We start from the raw sequence: 16,359 nt of genomic DNA, 5'->3' as shown, positions 1-16,359 counted from the left end.
GCCCCTCTTCGACTCCTTGCACGACTACTCTTCGGCTTTCCAGCCGAAGCAACCTTTTCTTTCCTTCTTTTCCGTATTCGTTCTGGCTATCGACGTCTCTCTTCGAAGATCGAACTACGAGTTTTACGCCATCTTACAGGCGAATTGAAAAATCAGACGAGTGGATTTTCTCACATCTTACGACAGTAAATTAGAATTGTTTCAGCAATCTTCTCTATTACGAAGTTTCATCGTTGTGAAATAAATCTTAGAATGATCTTTTTATTAACGAAATTGTAACGACATATTACCTAACAGTCGTGGCAAACATCAATTGCGAACACGTTATTAATTGTTCGCTCGTACGATACGTTATCAGCATTCGTAGATAGCGAAATACGAATGTGTATTAACGATGGACAGCTTAGACGCGAATAGACGTGCAATTACATTGACGGTAATACTTTTTCAAGTCGCACGATTTCGGGGGATCGGATGAGTTCCTTATCATTTTGGTGTCACATGCGACGTTATCGATTCAGTATAAAATAAGAACGCGACATTAGTAGCGGTTGGAATTACAGTGGAATGTAATTATGAAACGACTACTACTAATTATATAAATTTCCTAACTATAGAAAAACTTAATCGCGATCGCAGCCAACCAACTCGAATTATTTCCAATATAATTCGTAATTTTATTGTATACTTAAAAACTTATAGCTGGCGATATAAAGTAATGTATACATACTTCCTATATTGTATATAGTTCGATAAAAAAGAAAAGAAAAATGAAATCGCATCTCTATAGACAGTAAAAGTTAACTGTATACTTAACCATTAATTACATAAGGAACTATCGTACAAAGAATAATTTCAGTTATCAGCGTGATTTATTAACGCCAAACGGATAAAGTTCTATCATGGCATTTTTCCAATTGGTTCTGAAAGCCAACAAATTGGAAAAACTGAGGCAAAGTTACGAGGATGAAAAACTGGCATCGATTGAGATTTCCAAGGGTATCGTCAAACCTGTGTATACTTTGAAGCAGCAAATTCGTCGAAGAAAAATATGGTTAGACTGGAGCTTTAAATAATCGAGAAATTTTGACTTCGTTTTTATATTAACTATGTTTGGAAAATCGAGACAGGTTTAAGAAGAAGGTTACACACCTCTTAGACAAAATCTTTGCTATTTTAAGAGATTCTTGGATACATAAAAAGATTGTTGTAATTCGTACCGATGGAACATTGGAAAATTACATAGCAAAAAGCTTTGCAGGATTCGTTGGTGGAATATTCTTGACGTACATATTTTTCATATTTTTCGTTTTTCAATTGCATTTTAAGCTGTCGTCTGCGACGTTCCTCTGTACAATAATAGGAATAATTCTCACTCTTGGTCTTGCATTTTCTTTCCAAGTCCGGTACGCTATGATACGCATATATATTTATCATACATATAACATGTACGATATATTCTTGGTAGTTTAAATAAATAGAAAAATATTTCAGATGCGTTGTGTTTCTTCTCTTGCCGCAATTTTTCTCGAAACGCGGAAGGCAAGCTTTAATGGCGTACGCGTTTATTTTAGCTTTAACAGGACCAGTGAAGAATACTATGCACAACACCGGTGTACTTTCAGAGTCACTAGCCTGTGCGCAAGTACGTATATCGCTCTATATCATTTTACGTCATTAAATTCCCCGTTCTCGAATATCGATCGCATTCACGGTCAACTAGAAAATATCGTTTACTCTCCAGGAACAGTTAAAGGAAGCGGTAAAGACCGTCATAGATTTAGCAAAACAACCGTTTTACGCTTTGCGAGAAGCAATATCGAAAGTCATAAAGACGATCAAGGTGGTCGTAAAGAAGATTAAACAGACTCTAATTGCGATTAAAAGAGTCGTTCTTAGCATACGTAAGTAGAATTTGTGTACAATCTATTAAACGTTTTACAACCTGCATCCTTTACTTCGTATCTCATCATAGTTAGAGTTATCACTGCGGTATTCGAATGGCTGGGAAGTATCATAAGTATATGTAACAAAAAGTTGGGCACACCTTTCGACAGGTGCCAAAGCGTTTTTGAAGGAGCAGTGGCGGATTGCAAAGCAAAATTGGGTCCAATTTTTGGATTGGTTTGCAACGTAACTTACGTAGTCAGTAGTCTGTGTTACATAGTGAAGCCACTGGACTTCATTTGCATGCTTGTTTCTTATATCGCTGACAGCGTAGTTGGTGTCGTAAGGAGCAGTAAGTTATCTTGAAATAAATTTGAATTTTCCGTGTTTCTTTCCCCCGAAGACGTTTTTACAGTCGCAATTCGTAGAAATTAAGAAGTTCACGATGCACATGAAAGCGATGTTCTACGTTAAAGTTAAGTTCTCCCATTCGTTTCATTTCGAAACGAACCAAAGCAGGACGATACAAGACGTGTCCACGAGTATTACTACAGAAATACGCTCCAGAACAGACAAACTCTTTGGTTTCTTCGATTTCATGAATTTCATCACGTCCTTTTTCATGTTCTTTATCATACTCAGGTAAAGTAATGTAACTGTTACATCGATAAGAATAGTTGGATAATTATGAATTTATTCGATCGTGTAATTTCAGTACGTTCGCGAATTTCTCTAAAACAATGCCAAAAATGGAATATTCGATATAAATTGACTATACGATCTAATATTTTCAGAGTGTTACGCTATCGTTACAAATGGTTAACCAGCGAGCGTTTCGACAATCGATACATAACCGACGATCTACGTACCATCGATTTGATAAGAACACGTCAAGACAAGGAGACAGTTTTGCCACTGAATCGACGCGAACGAAACAAATACGTACCACTATCTTCCGTCATATTAATAAAATCCGAAAGAACAAAATTATCCAAGTCTATCATATTCTTAAGCCTAGCTACGGTCAAACTTATCACGTACATGTTGATAGATTATTGTCTTTATTGGGTATTGAACACCATACAACTTTACGGACGATTTCAAAGCAAAGTAAAATGACGAACTATTATTATTAGACTGCTGATAATTATTGCAATTACTTCATACAGTAATACGGCATTCTTTTAGGTCGAACGACCAAACATGGTAACTATTCACGTATCGGGCGATGGGTATTTAGCTGACCTTTATAAAAGTATCGTAAAAGCATTCACGCCACACGGGCAGGGAACAGAAATCGATACGATGCTTTGTCTTCCGGATCCTGTAACACCGGATTTCGATAAATACACTCAGATCCTCGTTTTGATCTTTCTCTGTTGGCTGATGGCATTTTTCGAACCTTACGGTTTACGAATGAGACAGGTAGTCATGTGTCAGTATTATCCCGAGAGAGCAAAGCAGAGAGCAGCTTGGTTGTACAATTACATCATCAGGTATCCAATTTCTCCATATCCAAGGTATCTATCTGGTGAACTTATTTTAATTACAGACGGGTCGAAATCTGTTTTTTAGATTCGCCAACTTCGAATCCGAAACTTTCGAAATGCGAAATACTTATTTTCTCCTAATTTTTACTTCGAACTAGGTCAAGGGGCAATTTTTTGAAGTTTGCTAGACGCCAATTGCGCCGAAAATTTGGCCTGACCGAAGGGGAGAAAATCGAGAAAGTGACTTTAAAAGAGAAATTGTGGGCCACGTTTCCCTTATTGAATATATTTTTCCCATCGAAACAAAAAGCGTGTCTTCTGTGTGGCACAGTGGAACGTGACGAGGATCCGTATGTTAAATGTCCAACTCCTGGTTGTATTGGCCTATATTGTACGCAATGTTTCGCGGATTTGCAGAATTTGTGCACCATTTGTCGGTCACCGATGGACTATGGTGACTTATCCGACATGAGTGAGGAGAAGTAAATTAATTAATGATAAAAATCCTGAATCGGCTAACCGGTGATCACTAACGCCCTTAAAATATTAGAGACTCTTCGGAAGATCAATTTGAAATACCAAGAAGAGCGTTGCTAAAACCTGAATTGAAATTGGAAGAAGAAGAAGATAAAATAAAGGATGAGGAAGGTAAAATGATGGGAGAAGAATACGAAGCAATGTTAGGCGAAGAATATGAAACTGAAGAGGAAGAGATGTTAGATAAAGAATATGGAGTTGAAGATGAAGAGATATCAGGTGAAGAATATGAAGTGGAAGATGAAGAGACGATGGGTGAAGAATATGAAACTGAGGATGAAGAAATGTTAGGTGAAGAATATGGAGATGGAAAGATATTAGATACAGAATATGAAGGTGAAGAGATATTAGGAGAAAAATACGAAAATGGGAGGGTAATAGGGGGAGAAGAAGAAGAAGAAGAAAGAGCAATGAAAATGATAGCAAAAAAAGAAGGAAAGATAGAAGACAAAGAAGAGGTAAAAGTAAAGAACGAGAAAGAAGAAAACAAACTAAGAGCCGAGCAGGCAGAGAAAATGGAAAGAGACGTCGGTGAACAGACGGATGATAAATCCTTGGAAGATCTGGATCAAAGTACCGAATACAGTTACAGTAAGAATTTAACGTGTAGTTGTGACAACCTCATTAAAGTGTTCTACATTAACCGTGTTAATTGTCCCAGCGTATCAAGATGAATCTCCTGAGGAAGTCGAAATCGAGAAAACGAGGAAACGATTCAAAGACGTGGAAGCACAGAAAATTCGAGACGACGTAACAATCCAAGTGCGTTTCAACGTGATACAGCAAAGTCTTTTCGACCAATATCAACTTCATTAAATGGTTTATCTTCTTGCTACTGTTTCAATATCGTTTCGTATTTAGATATTCAACCAACCGTTCGTAAAAGAATCGATCTCGGGCAGTGAATCACCAACTTCTGGCTTCGTTGTGAGGGCACGTAGAAAAGTTCGTGCCAAATTAAAAAAGCGGCCGTTTGCCGAGGTGAGAGATTCGGATTCATCAAGTTCGATTGCCGACACGGAATCCTGGCCGAGTGAAGATGTCGACGAAGAAGAAGTAATACACATAGAAATAGACGGCGATTCGGAAGAATTACTTCCGAAGGATAGAAGGAAACTAGGTCGTATAAATAGAATCGTCGATGCAGTTGCGAGAATTCCTTGGCTCGGTAAAGGAGAGGTATGAAACATTCTAAGCCCTCCGAATATGTTCATATTTCTGGATCATTATTCCTTGGGGAAGGATTTAACGTTTTATCGAAAGGACAGAAAGTTTGCTTAAACTTCGTTTTAAGGCACCTCAAATTTTTGATCCATCGTTTTCTAAAAAGTACTATCGAACGATATAGAGCGAAATTAAAAATTTATGCAGCTCACTCTTTTTTAAAAACACTGGAAGATACAGAAATGAATATAGAATTTAGAGTATCCATTTTGTTGCAAAAAGAACCATTTAAAATGGAATTTAGTGGAAAATTTGATCAAAGAAAGAAATTTATCGCTTCGACAGAATGACGAGAAGACACGCAAAGGATTGCAGAGGAAACGTCCATCCCTTATGAATAAGATTGTCAGTATGCTTCACAGAAAGCAATCAATGCCAATCCGATCGTATAAAAAAGTTAGAAGGACGAAGGATTCCTCGCCCTCTTCTTCCTCCTCGTCTGACGAGGAAAACGAGAGTCTGCTAAAAGTGCAAGACAGAGACACTGATAGTCCGTCACACTTGGCTAGAAGGAGAAGTAGAAAGACAACAACGGAAGATACTTCTGATGAAACTCTAACTAGGAGGCTGTCGTATGAAAAGAACTTCCAGACGAAGCCATTACCAAGGTAATGTTGTATAAAAAATGAAAGACTATAATTATTTTTAATTTGTATCTAATTATTCAATAATAGCAAGTATTTCTTATTGTACATAATTATTTTTAACAAACGTACGATAAAACAGGCATCTAGAGTCTGCTGTGAAAGACACGTCTTATTTCGAGGTAGATGAGACTAAAGACTCACGAATACGAAAATGTGTTCGCCAAGTAGAGGATATCAATAAACCGTCAGACATAAAAGTGCCTACAGGACTTAAATATAGAGACACGTGGAGCACCACAGAAAACGACGAATTAGTATTATCATATTTATACTTTAAAAAATATATATATATATAACTTTATAACTAGACTCTGGATCTTTGTGTATTTATTCGAAATTTGGTGAAAGAATTTCATAGAATAAAATTGTATAGAATATTCAAAGTACAGGTACTCGTCGTAATATTTAATATATTCATTAATATATTCATATAAGAACATAAATCCGTAGTCTAGTTAACATTACAAAATACCAGAGACGATGAAAAAAAGACGATTCTTTTGCTTCTTCTAGGATCTTTGCTCTTGCACATCAGAGATCACGTTTGAGACAACTGCAGATAAAGATATTTATTCATTGGGTATGAGCACTATATCGGAACAGACAAATAGAGTTAGTCAGACTGTATCTAAAGGTAAGACAGATTACACAAAGGTGACAGAACCGTGGATCAAACAAAAGTATACGAAGGATGATTTTTCTGAGTACAAAGACTCGAAAGATTTAGAGCAAGAAAACACGGAATTAGAAGAAAACAGAAAGATAAAAAGCATAACTACGAAGAAAATAAAGGACAGAATAGAACCATCGGAAGAAATTGCGACAATTTACTCAGATACAGATAATACTTCATTATATGATCCAACAGCAGATTTAAAATTATACGGTGTTGGTCATAAATCGAGGAACCGACAAGCGACTATGGAAGAAGCTGCAGGATCTAAAATGCAATATTCGGAAGTGAAGCCAACAATCTCAGAAGGAAAACTTCTGGAAATTGATACTGGAAATAAAAACACATTTTTCGACAAGCTAATAAGAAAGACAAAGTTCGATAAAACCACCGATCTATCAGATAAAAACAAATCCATTCAAACAAAATTGCACAAACATGATAGAGGAGATAATCATATTGAGAAAGATACAAATATCGCAGACGCAAGAAAGTTTGGTGAACTTTCTAGAGAATTAAATAAGGAGAGTAGAAGACAGAAAGAAAAGCATCGTCGAAGGTAAATACCAAAATAGATAGCAAGGTAAGTACATATTAGGTTGTTTGGCGAATTTATGACGAAAGTAAACAAAGATTTAAAGGAAATTAAACATTTTATCATTTGTAACTTCGCGACTTTTCAAGCCTTTATGTCTTCAGTTTTCTTGAAAAATGATTTACCTCCACCTATAATGATAATATCTTAGGTATTAAGAATAACACGAATGATAAGAATAATAGCTTTTATAGACCTTTTATTAAGCCCTAGAGTATTTAAAAAAATTTCTTGCTTATATCTGACAAATAAGTTTGGCAAAGACCGCGATAAATAACAATGAGCTTCAACAACGTCTCATTGACGAAAAGAAATTTTTCTCTTTAATACTCTTTAGTATTCAACTAAGGGAAGCATTTTTGAACATGGCAGGTCAAAACGAAGAAAAGGCAGTGGTTCAGAAAAATCAACGTTAACCGATGACGAAGAGATTTATCCTGAGCTTAAATCACGATCAAAAAAATCACGTCGATTTGTTCCCGAAACTACTGAAAAAGAAAGCGAAGCGGAAGAATTGAAACCACACGAAAATGAATACTTTGCTGGTGAATCTCCATCGCGAAGTTATGGACCAGATATTTGTAAGAACTGTGCTTCCGATCATCCAGAGATGGCGAAACGAAAATTTGAAATGCCTATGGTAAAAAGATACTTGCCTATGTATCAGAGTCCAGGACTGATCGAAGAATTGAAAAGGCATGATCGAATGAGATTAATTCAAGAGAGAGAAATTAGAAGACGGAGAAGTGGAAGTTCTCGTCGATCTTCAGATGCGGAAGATCGAAAGGTCGATCGTTCTCCTGCACCTGATTCATCGGTAAGTAAACAAGTTTCTCAGGAGAAGTGTAATACTCTTTGAAAGTGGACAACAAAATTATTTACTCAAGATATATAATGTTGTCAAAAGGGACAGATTCTAGGGAACAATGATCAAATATTACTTTTTTAATTTTCCGTTCTTATCGCATAAAATCCCTTGCCGACGGTTTTGATACTCTAACAACACAAAAATTATTCATGTCGTTACATTTTTGAAGTACATATACTATATGAGACAGAGTATCGCTTTCGTTAAAAAGATAATTATTTCGCTTTAAGTTTAAACCGAAAGAAAAGGATGGCAGACTTGCTTATCAAGAGTCGCAAGCTTATAAAAATGTCTTACGCGAATTTCAAACAAGGGCTGGACGTCAAGAAGTTCGTAAGAAACCTAGAAATAGGATACCGTTAATATGCTTGTCTGAAAAGGCAGACAAAAGCAAAGAAGTGGAGCAACTGTATCCACGTGAAAGACAGGCCCGACAAAAGCCGAATGTGATGAAGAAATTCGCTCATAAAATGGTAGCACCATTCAAGGTAACTTGAAATGTGAATTAATAATTGCAACAACTGGCATATATGTCTCTTAATCATCATTTTAGCCGCCTAAATATAAGAAACACAAATGCAAAACGCACAGAGGAGACGTAAAGTTTGAAGAAATGGAAATTATGTATGATTGCTTATGTGACGCACAAGTTTTAAACGAGGCATCTTCTACTTGTAGTTGCGTTAAAAAGACGCATAAATCTGGTACTTTAACATCCGCCGATGAAACAAGTGATAATAACGAGTCAATCCAATAAAAGGGTAAAAATAATATCTTCAAACGTGTGTTACAAAGTTTTGGAATCTGATTCCTGATAGTATAATCTCGAGACACCGTTAGTTATCGGATCTTATACGAAATTTATCATAGGAGAAATAAATAGTTTGTTAAGTATGTTAAAGGTTGGATTGCGGATTTTTATGCTGCGAAATTATTTAAATGCCTGAAAATGTACAGAATGCATATAATATGTAAGCATATAGGAATTATCCAAAGTTTTGTCAGTAATCAAACTAATAGCGTTCCCCTTTTGAATTAGAAAGAGAAAATATATAGTTTAGAAACTCTAAGTGCATTAAACCCTTATTTCTTAATCACACCGTATTATTAAAGATTTCGCACGCTCTGTACAAATTCTTTCCAAGTAATATCAATTCTCCGAATTGATCGTCATTCGCTATCAGTATTTCAAGATATATAAATATTCGCTCATCTCTCTATCATTTGAAAATGACGATACTTTAATCGTATTTACATACGACACACTTCATAATCATAGCTCCGATGGACGCAAAAATACTTTCGATTGTTTCAAATTTTCTATCCTATTAAAATGTATAACCTTTAATAGAACTGTCGAGTAAAAAAAGAATTAACAATTATCTATCCGAGAGATGAAATAAAATTATTGTTTTCCAACATATAAACGAATTTCGGCTATGTCGAAGAAAACGTATAAGTTTCTTCAAAATCGAAGAAGAATATATCTGGAAGACGACGTAAGATTTGACAAAGACAAACGTAAAAGAAAGAAGTAGAAAAAAGATATAATTAACAAATTCAATCGCAGACAAACGGATTCAAAGCCAGGTATTTTGGAAATAGAGGACGATATGTCTCTCCCGGAACAAAATTCAGAAAAACTTCCAAAAAGTGGCGATCGAAATGTAATTGATCCACCTCACGGTGTAAAAGCAAGCGTTTCCCCTCCATTTTCGCCAAATGTGTCAGTACCTAGAACTTTACCTGCAACACACCTTGAACGCCAGAAGGTATCCCATACCAAAGACAGAAATATCTTACGAACAACTGAAGAGGACAGAAAGAATAAAAATATTTGGAAGGATAAAATCAAGAATGAAGCGAAGAATGAAATCAAAGGCGAAATCGAGGATGAAGTCAAAGATGAAATAAAAAGTGATGAAAAGGTACTTTTGGACGAAAACGAATTTTGCGATCTGATAACTTGCACGAAAGAAAAATCTGAAAATGTAGATTTAGGTGCAAATGGAATTTGCGACTCGATGACTTGCACGAAAGAAAAATTTCAGAAAGTAGACAAATATAGAGAAGTAGATTTGGATTCGAACAGAGATTGCATTTGTTCTGAAACTTGTGACAATTTTTCAGAAACACGCACGAAGCATGATAGAGAAGACAAGATCTCTCCTACGAAATTAACAGAAATAATCAATAGCTCGATCAAAGAAGCGATGCAGAATATCGTGAAGCAATGTAAAATGGTATTTAAGATGCAAGTATCCAGGATACTTCAATTTTCTACCACATTTTTATTGTCAGTGTACGCGCAAACAAAATGAAGGAAATAATTATTTTAATGTATTATGTGTTTTGCGTTTTAAAAAACAGAAAGAAGAAAAAGATGTCGATAAGAAGCCAAAAGAAGAAGCTAACTTTGATAAAGTTTGCTACGTAGATAAGGAAGGAATTTTAGTAAAAATGAAGCACGAGCATCGACCACGTACCACTCGGAATAGTTCAACGATAGAACGATTACGTAAAAATAACGAGCAGTTCGATAATCGTTTAAAATCGAATCGTCTTCGAGAAAAATATAATAGTGCACGCACGAATATTAGAAAATTACACGAGGAAAAAGGAAAACGTCAGAGTAAAAAAGATAATTCGTTCGAAGAAGTAAAGAAAAAGAAGCACTCAAGATCATTAAACAATGTAAAAACTGATAATCGTAGGATGACTGGAAACGTGAACATTTATATCTGTTCGGAAGCCAGCGAAAATATCCAAGTAATTCTACTTTTTATTCGTCTATAGCATTTCATTTAAAAAAAATTGTCCACTTACTATTTTATTTGTTAGGCAACTAGTAAACAAGACAAATCTCAATCATGCACGGAATCATGTTCAGAAACGACGACGGAACAGTCAAAAGTTTCGTCGAGCAAACTTGTCACTTCAATTCGGAACAAGCGCAGAAAATTTCAAGAACAGGATTCGATAGATCTTCTTGTAAAAAGTGAAGAAAGTAACGATGACAGCACTACCTATAGTTCAGGTCCATACGGAGACTCCAAAAACACGCTAAAAGTAGAAAGCTGTAATTTTATCGACGTCTATGACAACCTTGACAAAGATGTCCGTGTAAGCACTGACTCTATTTTGACCGAATGTGGATGCAAGGACATCGACAATAGCGATACTCTCATGACAATTGATAAGTCAGACTTGTCGTTTGAAAAATCGAAATTTGTTATATGCGACAAAATAGAGAAACCTTGCTCCGCGATTTATACAACGAAGACTTTGACAGACTCGGAGAGCGACGGATGGTCATCGAAATCGATTTGCAGCAGTCGAAATACAGATGTATGTGTTTCATCCGACGCTTGGTCAGTAGAGCCTAATTTAAATTATCGTATTAACGATAGCGAACATTGTACATTGCCTATAAAAACTCGTGAAAGTATATGTAAATATCGTAAAAGAGATCAAGGACTAATTGATAGGTCTAATCTGCGATGCAGTTGTAAGAGCAGAAGACCTTACTCTAAGACAGTAAACAAAGAATCATGGATGACTTGTAATTGTATAAGAGAGGAAGAAGAAGACGTATGCGTCGATGTGAAGACTATCGAAAAGTTTGAAAAGCCGACTGTAAAAGAGAAAGAAACAACAACTATTTGTCATAAACCTTCAGAAGATTTAAAAGAAACGACGACGTTTGTACCATGCCCAAAATATTCTGTGGATTTACAGGAACGTATAGACAAATTAAAGGAAGAGCCTGCTGAAGATGTGGAGGTCATGGAAAAAGAAAAGGATACGAAAGAGTTGCCCGAGGAAGAAAAGTTACCTACTGAACCAGAAAAAAGCAAGGAATCGGAAGAAACTCCACCCGACATGCCAAAGTTTGTCCCATCAAGAACGATAAGACCTGAAGTAATTGTACTTAAACAGTTGTTGAAACAACCTATACAACCGAAACCTGTAGGAATTATTGATATTTTGCCAATTCCTATTATGAAAACAGATATTTTGGAACAATCGACGAAAGGTACGGTTGATTCAAAACCAGAAACCCATGTACCGCCGACTATTTCCAAAAAATACAAGTTGCGTAAGGAATATAGCAAAATTGAACCAAAGCAACCAGCAATTGAAGAGAAACGAAAGTTGTCTCAGAAAAAAGATGAAGAAATATTGAAAGAGGAATCAGCGGAAAAAAAGTTGGAAGACGAAACGTTAGAAGAGAAAGGCAAAGGCAAAGCTAAAGATATGAGAAAAGCTGAAAAGAGAACATTAGAAGAAAAAGACGACAGCAAAATTAAAGATACGAAGACATCGGAAGAGAGGGAGTTAAAGAAAGAAGACGATAACAAAATTATAGATACGAAAAAACCAGAGGAGAGAGGATTAAAGAAAGAAGATGACAGAAAAATTAAAGATATGAAAAAAGCAGAGGGGAGGGAATTAAAGAAAGAAGACGATAGAAAAATTGAAGATACGAAAAAAGCAGAGGAGAGAGAGTTAAAGAAAGAAGACGACAGCAAAATTAAAGATACGAAAAGAACAGAAGAGAGAGAGTTAAAGAAAGAAGACGACAGCAAAATTAAAGATAAGAAAAAAGCAGAGGAGAGAGAGTTAAAGAAAGAAGACGACAGCAAAATTAAAAATACGAAAAGAGCAGAGGAGAGAGAGTTAGAGAAAGAAGGCGACAGCGAAAGTAAAGACACGAAAATCATCCAACAAATATTGGGACCATCGCTTCTTTTCAAAGGCTTAAAAATGATTACAGGTAGAACAGAACATCCAGAACCAAAGCCTGAAGAATTTGTAGAACCTGCATCGCCTGATGTTATTATCGATAAAACTGTTAAAATTCCTGAAACAGAAACTAGCGAATTTCCAGAGAAATCTAAAAACGATACAAAAGGGGAGGAAAAATCTATTCCCTCTAAATTGTTCACATATATACCGAAAAAAATACCTATACCGACAAAAATACCTATACCGACAAAAATACCTATACCAACAAAAATACCTATACCGACAAAAATACCTATACCGATGAAAATACCTATGCTGAAGAAAATACTTATACCGAAGAAAAATGATAAACCTGAATCGAGTGCAGATAATTCAAAAAAGCAATCTGTAAACGAGGAAAATAGAAATAACAATAAAAATCCGAATATAGCTAATTCAAGGAAACCGCCTGTATACGAAGAAAATAAAAAGAACAATAAAAGCAATCCTGTTTCTAATCCTTCGCAATCCACCAAAGGAGAAATAAAAAATAATACAGAACATAAAATAAATTCTAATGTCAGCAAAAAAAGTCCAAATAAATCAAATTTATTAATTGTTACTAATAGCAAAAATCCGCCTGTTTCGCCAATTCAAAATGTCGGTATTGAATTAGGAAACCAAGGAAATCCTAAAAACGATAAAAAAATATCTGAAACTCAAAATGTGCCTAAAAATCGCGAAATTCATGAATCGTTGACGAAGCCACAGCTTGAGAAGGGAATCGACGTTGAAGAAGAAAAAGGACTTGAACCGCAGATTACTAAAACTCAAGAAGACAAGTCAGGTGAAAAAATGAATGTTATTGTGCATTCTGAAAAAGAATCTATCGCGGTATCTACGCAACCTGACAAATTCGACTCTCGTATGATATGTACAAACACAAACCCAAGTTACACAAAGCATACGGGTGTTACCGATTATATTGCAACCGAAAAAAACACATGCAATTGTTATTATTTACCGATGCGTCAATACAATAACGAACCTGTGAATTATCCTAAAAGTTGCTTAAAAAAGGAAAGATCGTGTTATCATACTATTTCTCAAGAAAGTAATCGTGCGATTCCATACCGCGATAAAAAAACCTGGGAGGAGTGTAGTTGTAGAAGAATAATTCCTTGCAACAATTTTTGTAGATCACGGAACGAATGCAGGTAAATATATTAACAAAAATATGAATTTGCAAGAACATCCGGAATCTATTCACCTCGGTCAGTATCTCATCGACAATTAAACTTAATTACAATTAAACAGTTGTAGATTGATGGTAAACTGCGTAAACTGTTACAAACCTCAAAATAAATGCAATTGTAAATTAATTTACGAACGGAAGAGCAGTAGTGGGTACATGAAATCGATGTTTTGTCTTTATTGCGATAAACCTCGCGACAAATGCACGTGTATGGCGATAGCACGAAAATGTTCGTACTGTGAACTGCCCATAGATATGTGCACGTGTAAGGAGCAGAAAACAATTTGCGATGGAAGACCGGTCCTGACCGAGTCTAATAACGATCGCACTATGTACGTCACTGCGTGGAAGCCTAGAGAAGAAGTACGACGTTACTTTTCTAGGAATTTAACCGATCTTAAAACCGATTCCATCAATGAATGCTGTTGCTGCGAGAAACTTAAGCAGCATAACTCCGATGACCTTCCTTATCAACGATTGAGCGTTTTTTCTGACGTGATGGATGAATTGCAGCAAAAAATAATCGAATCTACGTGTTGTGCGCGATGTCAAAAAGTTCCTTGCTGTTGTAATGTTAATATAGAGAGGAATGAGAGAAGAGAAGATAGGAAGATAAAGTATTGTATCAGGTAGGATGTTTTTACTACTTTGATTAACCCATTAATAGTGTAAATCACAAGAAATTCGGTCAGGCAATCATTAGATGACTCATAATTTACAATATTATTTTAATAATGCGTACTATAAGTACATTATAAATGAAAATCACACGGGCAAAAGGACAATTTTTAAATTTAATATATCGTCAATGACCGCCGCGTCAAAATTATTTTTCTACTTGATTCTGAGATCTTGAAAAGAAAATACAATTATTTCCTAAATCGTACATTTCCAATTCTTCCTCATTTTATTACCCTGACAAAGGGTTAAAATAAGAAAGACATTCCGAAAATATCATATTAAGAAACTATTCGTTGCAGCCCTAAAACACGACGGAAGATTATCGCCGTATGTATGGAAAAAGCGAAAAATAAATCATTGAATAATTGCAAATATGAGTCTAATCACGCAAAGAGCGACAAACAGAAAAAAGTATTAGTAGCCCTTTGTTGTGTTTGCAAAGCAACACCCTGTAGATGCAAGAGATCTAAATCCAGTCAGAAAAAGCTGAAAGCGAAATGTTATTATTGTAAAAATTCACCGTGCATGTAAGTATCGATAGAAAGAAAGAAAAGAGGAAAACGGAAGAAGTGTGGAAATTTCACGTTAATGGAAACAACTTCTTTCGCTAATTGCCCCGAACGTAGATCTGGTACTTCCAGTTGTTGATTTTTTATTACATTCTTTACTACAGCTGCATTGCGGCCAGAGAGCGCAACAAGTCGAGGCCATGCAGGTGCACTGATTCACCTTGCCGTACGAAAGAGAAGGAAAGCACATCGTATGGAAAAACATCTACGAAACCGAAGAACAATGACGAAAAGACAATTTGCGTGCACTAATGTGACACCTGTCGTTACTTGACTTACAATTTGGAATACAAAGTCAATTGGAGCAAACTACCACTCAGGATTTTTAAACAAAAGCCAACAAACGATTTACATTTTTCGAAATTTTCGAAAATAAACCCCTTCTTCATAATCTTCGATAATATCTTTATACATAACAAAATTTATTTGAATTACATTGTTAAGAGCGTTCTACGAACAACGGTTCAAACGATTCTACTGCATTCGCAATTTTTCATTTTTCACAATCAAAGACAGCATTTTTATTTAGCTGATAATCGAACGTATCTTCCTGCCACTTCTCTTTCTACAGAATTTTTATGAAAATTTTCTAGCGTCATTTCCTTTTTTTTTCTTTTTCAAAATTGATCAAAGTATATAATAGTGTCGAGGATTTAACTGTAAAATTTCAAGTATGTTTACACTAAAATATGATTCAGTTTGTTGCATTTTACTAAATCATTCCCTCTTATGTGTATATATATATATATATATATCCATAATCATAAAAAAAAACAAGGTAACTCTGTTTTAGTTACGAAAGAACATTTGACATATTGCAAAACGCTCTGATTACGCAGCAATAGTTCACATATTAACGGAACGAATATTTCATTTTGTAAATTTTAACGGATATAACGATATAACAACATAGTTGCCTTTTTATGTAACATATGTAAAATAAAAATTAAAATCAGAGATATTAAATATTAATAAATATTTGCGTATGTCACAGACGCGTTAAGGCAAAAATGAATGAACGTATTAAATATTCGTGATGTAATTTAAATATAAAATAAATTTGAATCGATTAAGCTTCCTTTCTAATCTTGCATCTTTCTACAAAAAAAAAATTGTATACAATGTTAATCGTAAAATATAATACAGCTAAAAATGTTCACAACAGTACATTGTTTTGTTTCTCCGCTTTAATTGAAGAAACAAAA

General features: G+C 35.2%; 3 protein-coding genes across 3 annotated transcripts; all 3 read left to right on the top strand.

Moving 5' to 3' along the window:
* Positions 1 to 174: 174 nt before the first annotated feature.
* LOC126872601 (DC-STAMP domain-containing protein 2-like) lies at positions 175 to 5,099 on the top strand. The gene is made up of 12 exons (XM_050632708.1): positions 175 to 1,054; positions 1,131 to 1,406; positions 1,495 to 1,645; positions 1,745 to 1,904; positions 1,976 to 2,239; positions 2,316 to 2,529; positions 2,682 to 2,997; positions 3,076 to 3,383; positions 3,536 to 3,861; positions 3,942 to 4,445; positions 4,519 to 4,724; positions 4,776 to 5,099. The coding sequence occupies exons 1-12, from the start codon at positions 903 to 905 to the stop codon at positions 5,097 to 5,099; spliced, it is 3,201 nt and encodes a 1,066-aa protein (XP_050488665.1). The 5' UTR covers positions 175 to 902.
* On the top strand, positions 4,745 to 8,680 carry LOC126872252 (uncharacterized). Its single transcript, XM_050631962.1, has 6 exons — positions 4,745 to 5,746; positions 5,865 to 6,039; positions 6,299 to 7,017; positions 7,426 to 7,870; positions 8,152 to 8,409; positions 8,475 to 8,680. Exons 1-6 carry the CDS (start codon positions 5,472 to 5,474, stop codon positions 8,676 to 8,678), a joined length of 2,076 nt encoding a protein of 691 aa, XP_050487919.1. The 5' UTR covers positions 4,745 to 5,471; the 3' UTR covers positions 8,679 to 8,680.
* A 2,416-nt stretch (positions 8,681 to 11,096) lies between these two features.
* LOC126872248 (titin-like) lies at positions 11,097 to 16,321 on the top strand. The gene is made up of 4 exons (XM_050631957.1): positions 11,097 to 13,866; positions 13,967 to 14,533; positions 14,885 to 15,112; positions 15,259 to 16,321. The coding sequence occupies exons 1-4, from the start codon at positions 11,108 to 11,110 to the stop codon at positions 15,404 to 15,406; spliced, it is 3,702 nt and encodes a 1,233-aa protein (XP_050487914.1). The 5' UTR covers positions 11,097 to 11,107; the 3' UTR covers positions 15,407 to 16,321.
* The last annotated feature ends 38 nt before the right edge of the window (positions 16,322 to 16,359 follow it).

Source organism: Bombus huntii, chromosome 13, assembly GCF_024542735.1.
Source record: "Bombus huntii isolate Logan2020A chromosome 13, iyBomHunt1.1, whole genome shotgun sequence".
In the NCBI taxonomy this organism is placed as follows: Eukaryota; Metazoa; Arthropoda; class Insecta; order Hymenoptera; family Apidae; genus Bombus; species Bombus huntii.
Note: the sequence above shows the minus strand (reverse complement) of the source record. Positions and strands in the feature narration are given on the sequence as shown.

Excerpts from the sequence above, each read along its gene's own strand:
- LOC126872601 (XM_050632708.1), top strand. The coding sequence starts at position 903 with ATGGCATTTTTCCAATTGGTTCTGAAAGCCAACAAATTGGAAAAACTG. Across the intron at positions 1,646-1,744 it reads AGTCACTAGCCTGTGCGCAA|GAACAGTTAAAGGAAGCGGT; the intron begins GTACGTATATCG and ends TTTACTCTCCAG. Across the intron at positions 1,905-1,975 it reads AAGAGTCGTTCTTAGCATAC|TTAGAGTTATCACTGCGGTA; the intron begins GTAAGTAGAATT and ends ATCTCATCATAG.
- LOC126872248 (XM_050631957.1), top strand. The coding sequence starts at position 11,108 with ATGACAATTGATAAGTCAGACTTGTCGTTTGAAAAATCGAAATTTGTT. Across the intron at positions 13,867-13,966 it reads AGATCACGGAACGAATGCAG|TTGTAGATTGATGGTAAACT; the intron begins GTAAATATATTA and ends ACAATTAAACAG. Across the intron at positions 14,534-14,884 it reads AAGATAAAGTATTGTATCAG|CCCTAAAACACGACGGAAGA; the intron begins GTAGGATGTTTT and ends TATTCGTTGCAG.
- LOC126872252 (XM_050631962.1), top strand. The coding sequence starts at position 5,472 with ATGAATAAGATTGTCAGTATGCTTCACAGAAAGCAATCAATGCCAATC. Across the intron at positions 5,747-5,864 it reads CAGACGAAGCCATTACCAAG|GCATCTAGAGTCTGCTGTGA; the intron begins GTAATGTTGTAT and ends ACGATAAAACAG. Across the intron at positions 7,871-8,151 it reads CTCCTGCACCTGATTCATCG|TTTAAACCGAAAGAAAAGGA; the intron begins GTAAGTAAACAA and ends TTTCGCTTTAAG.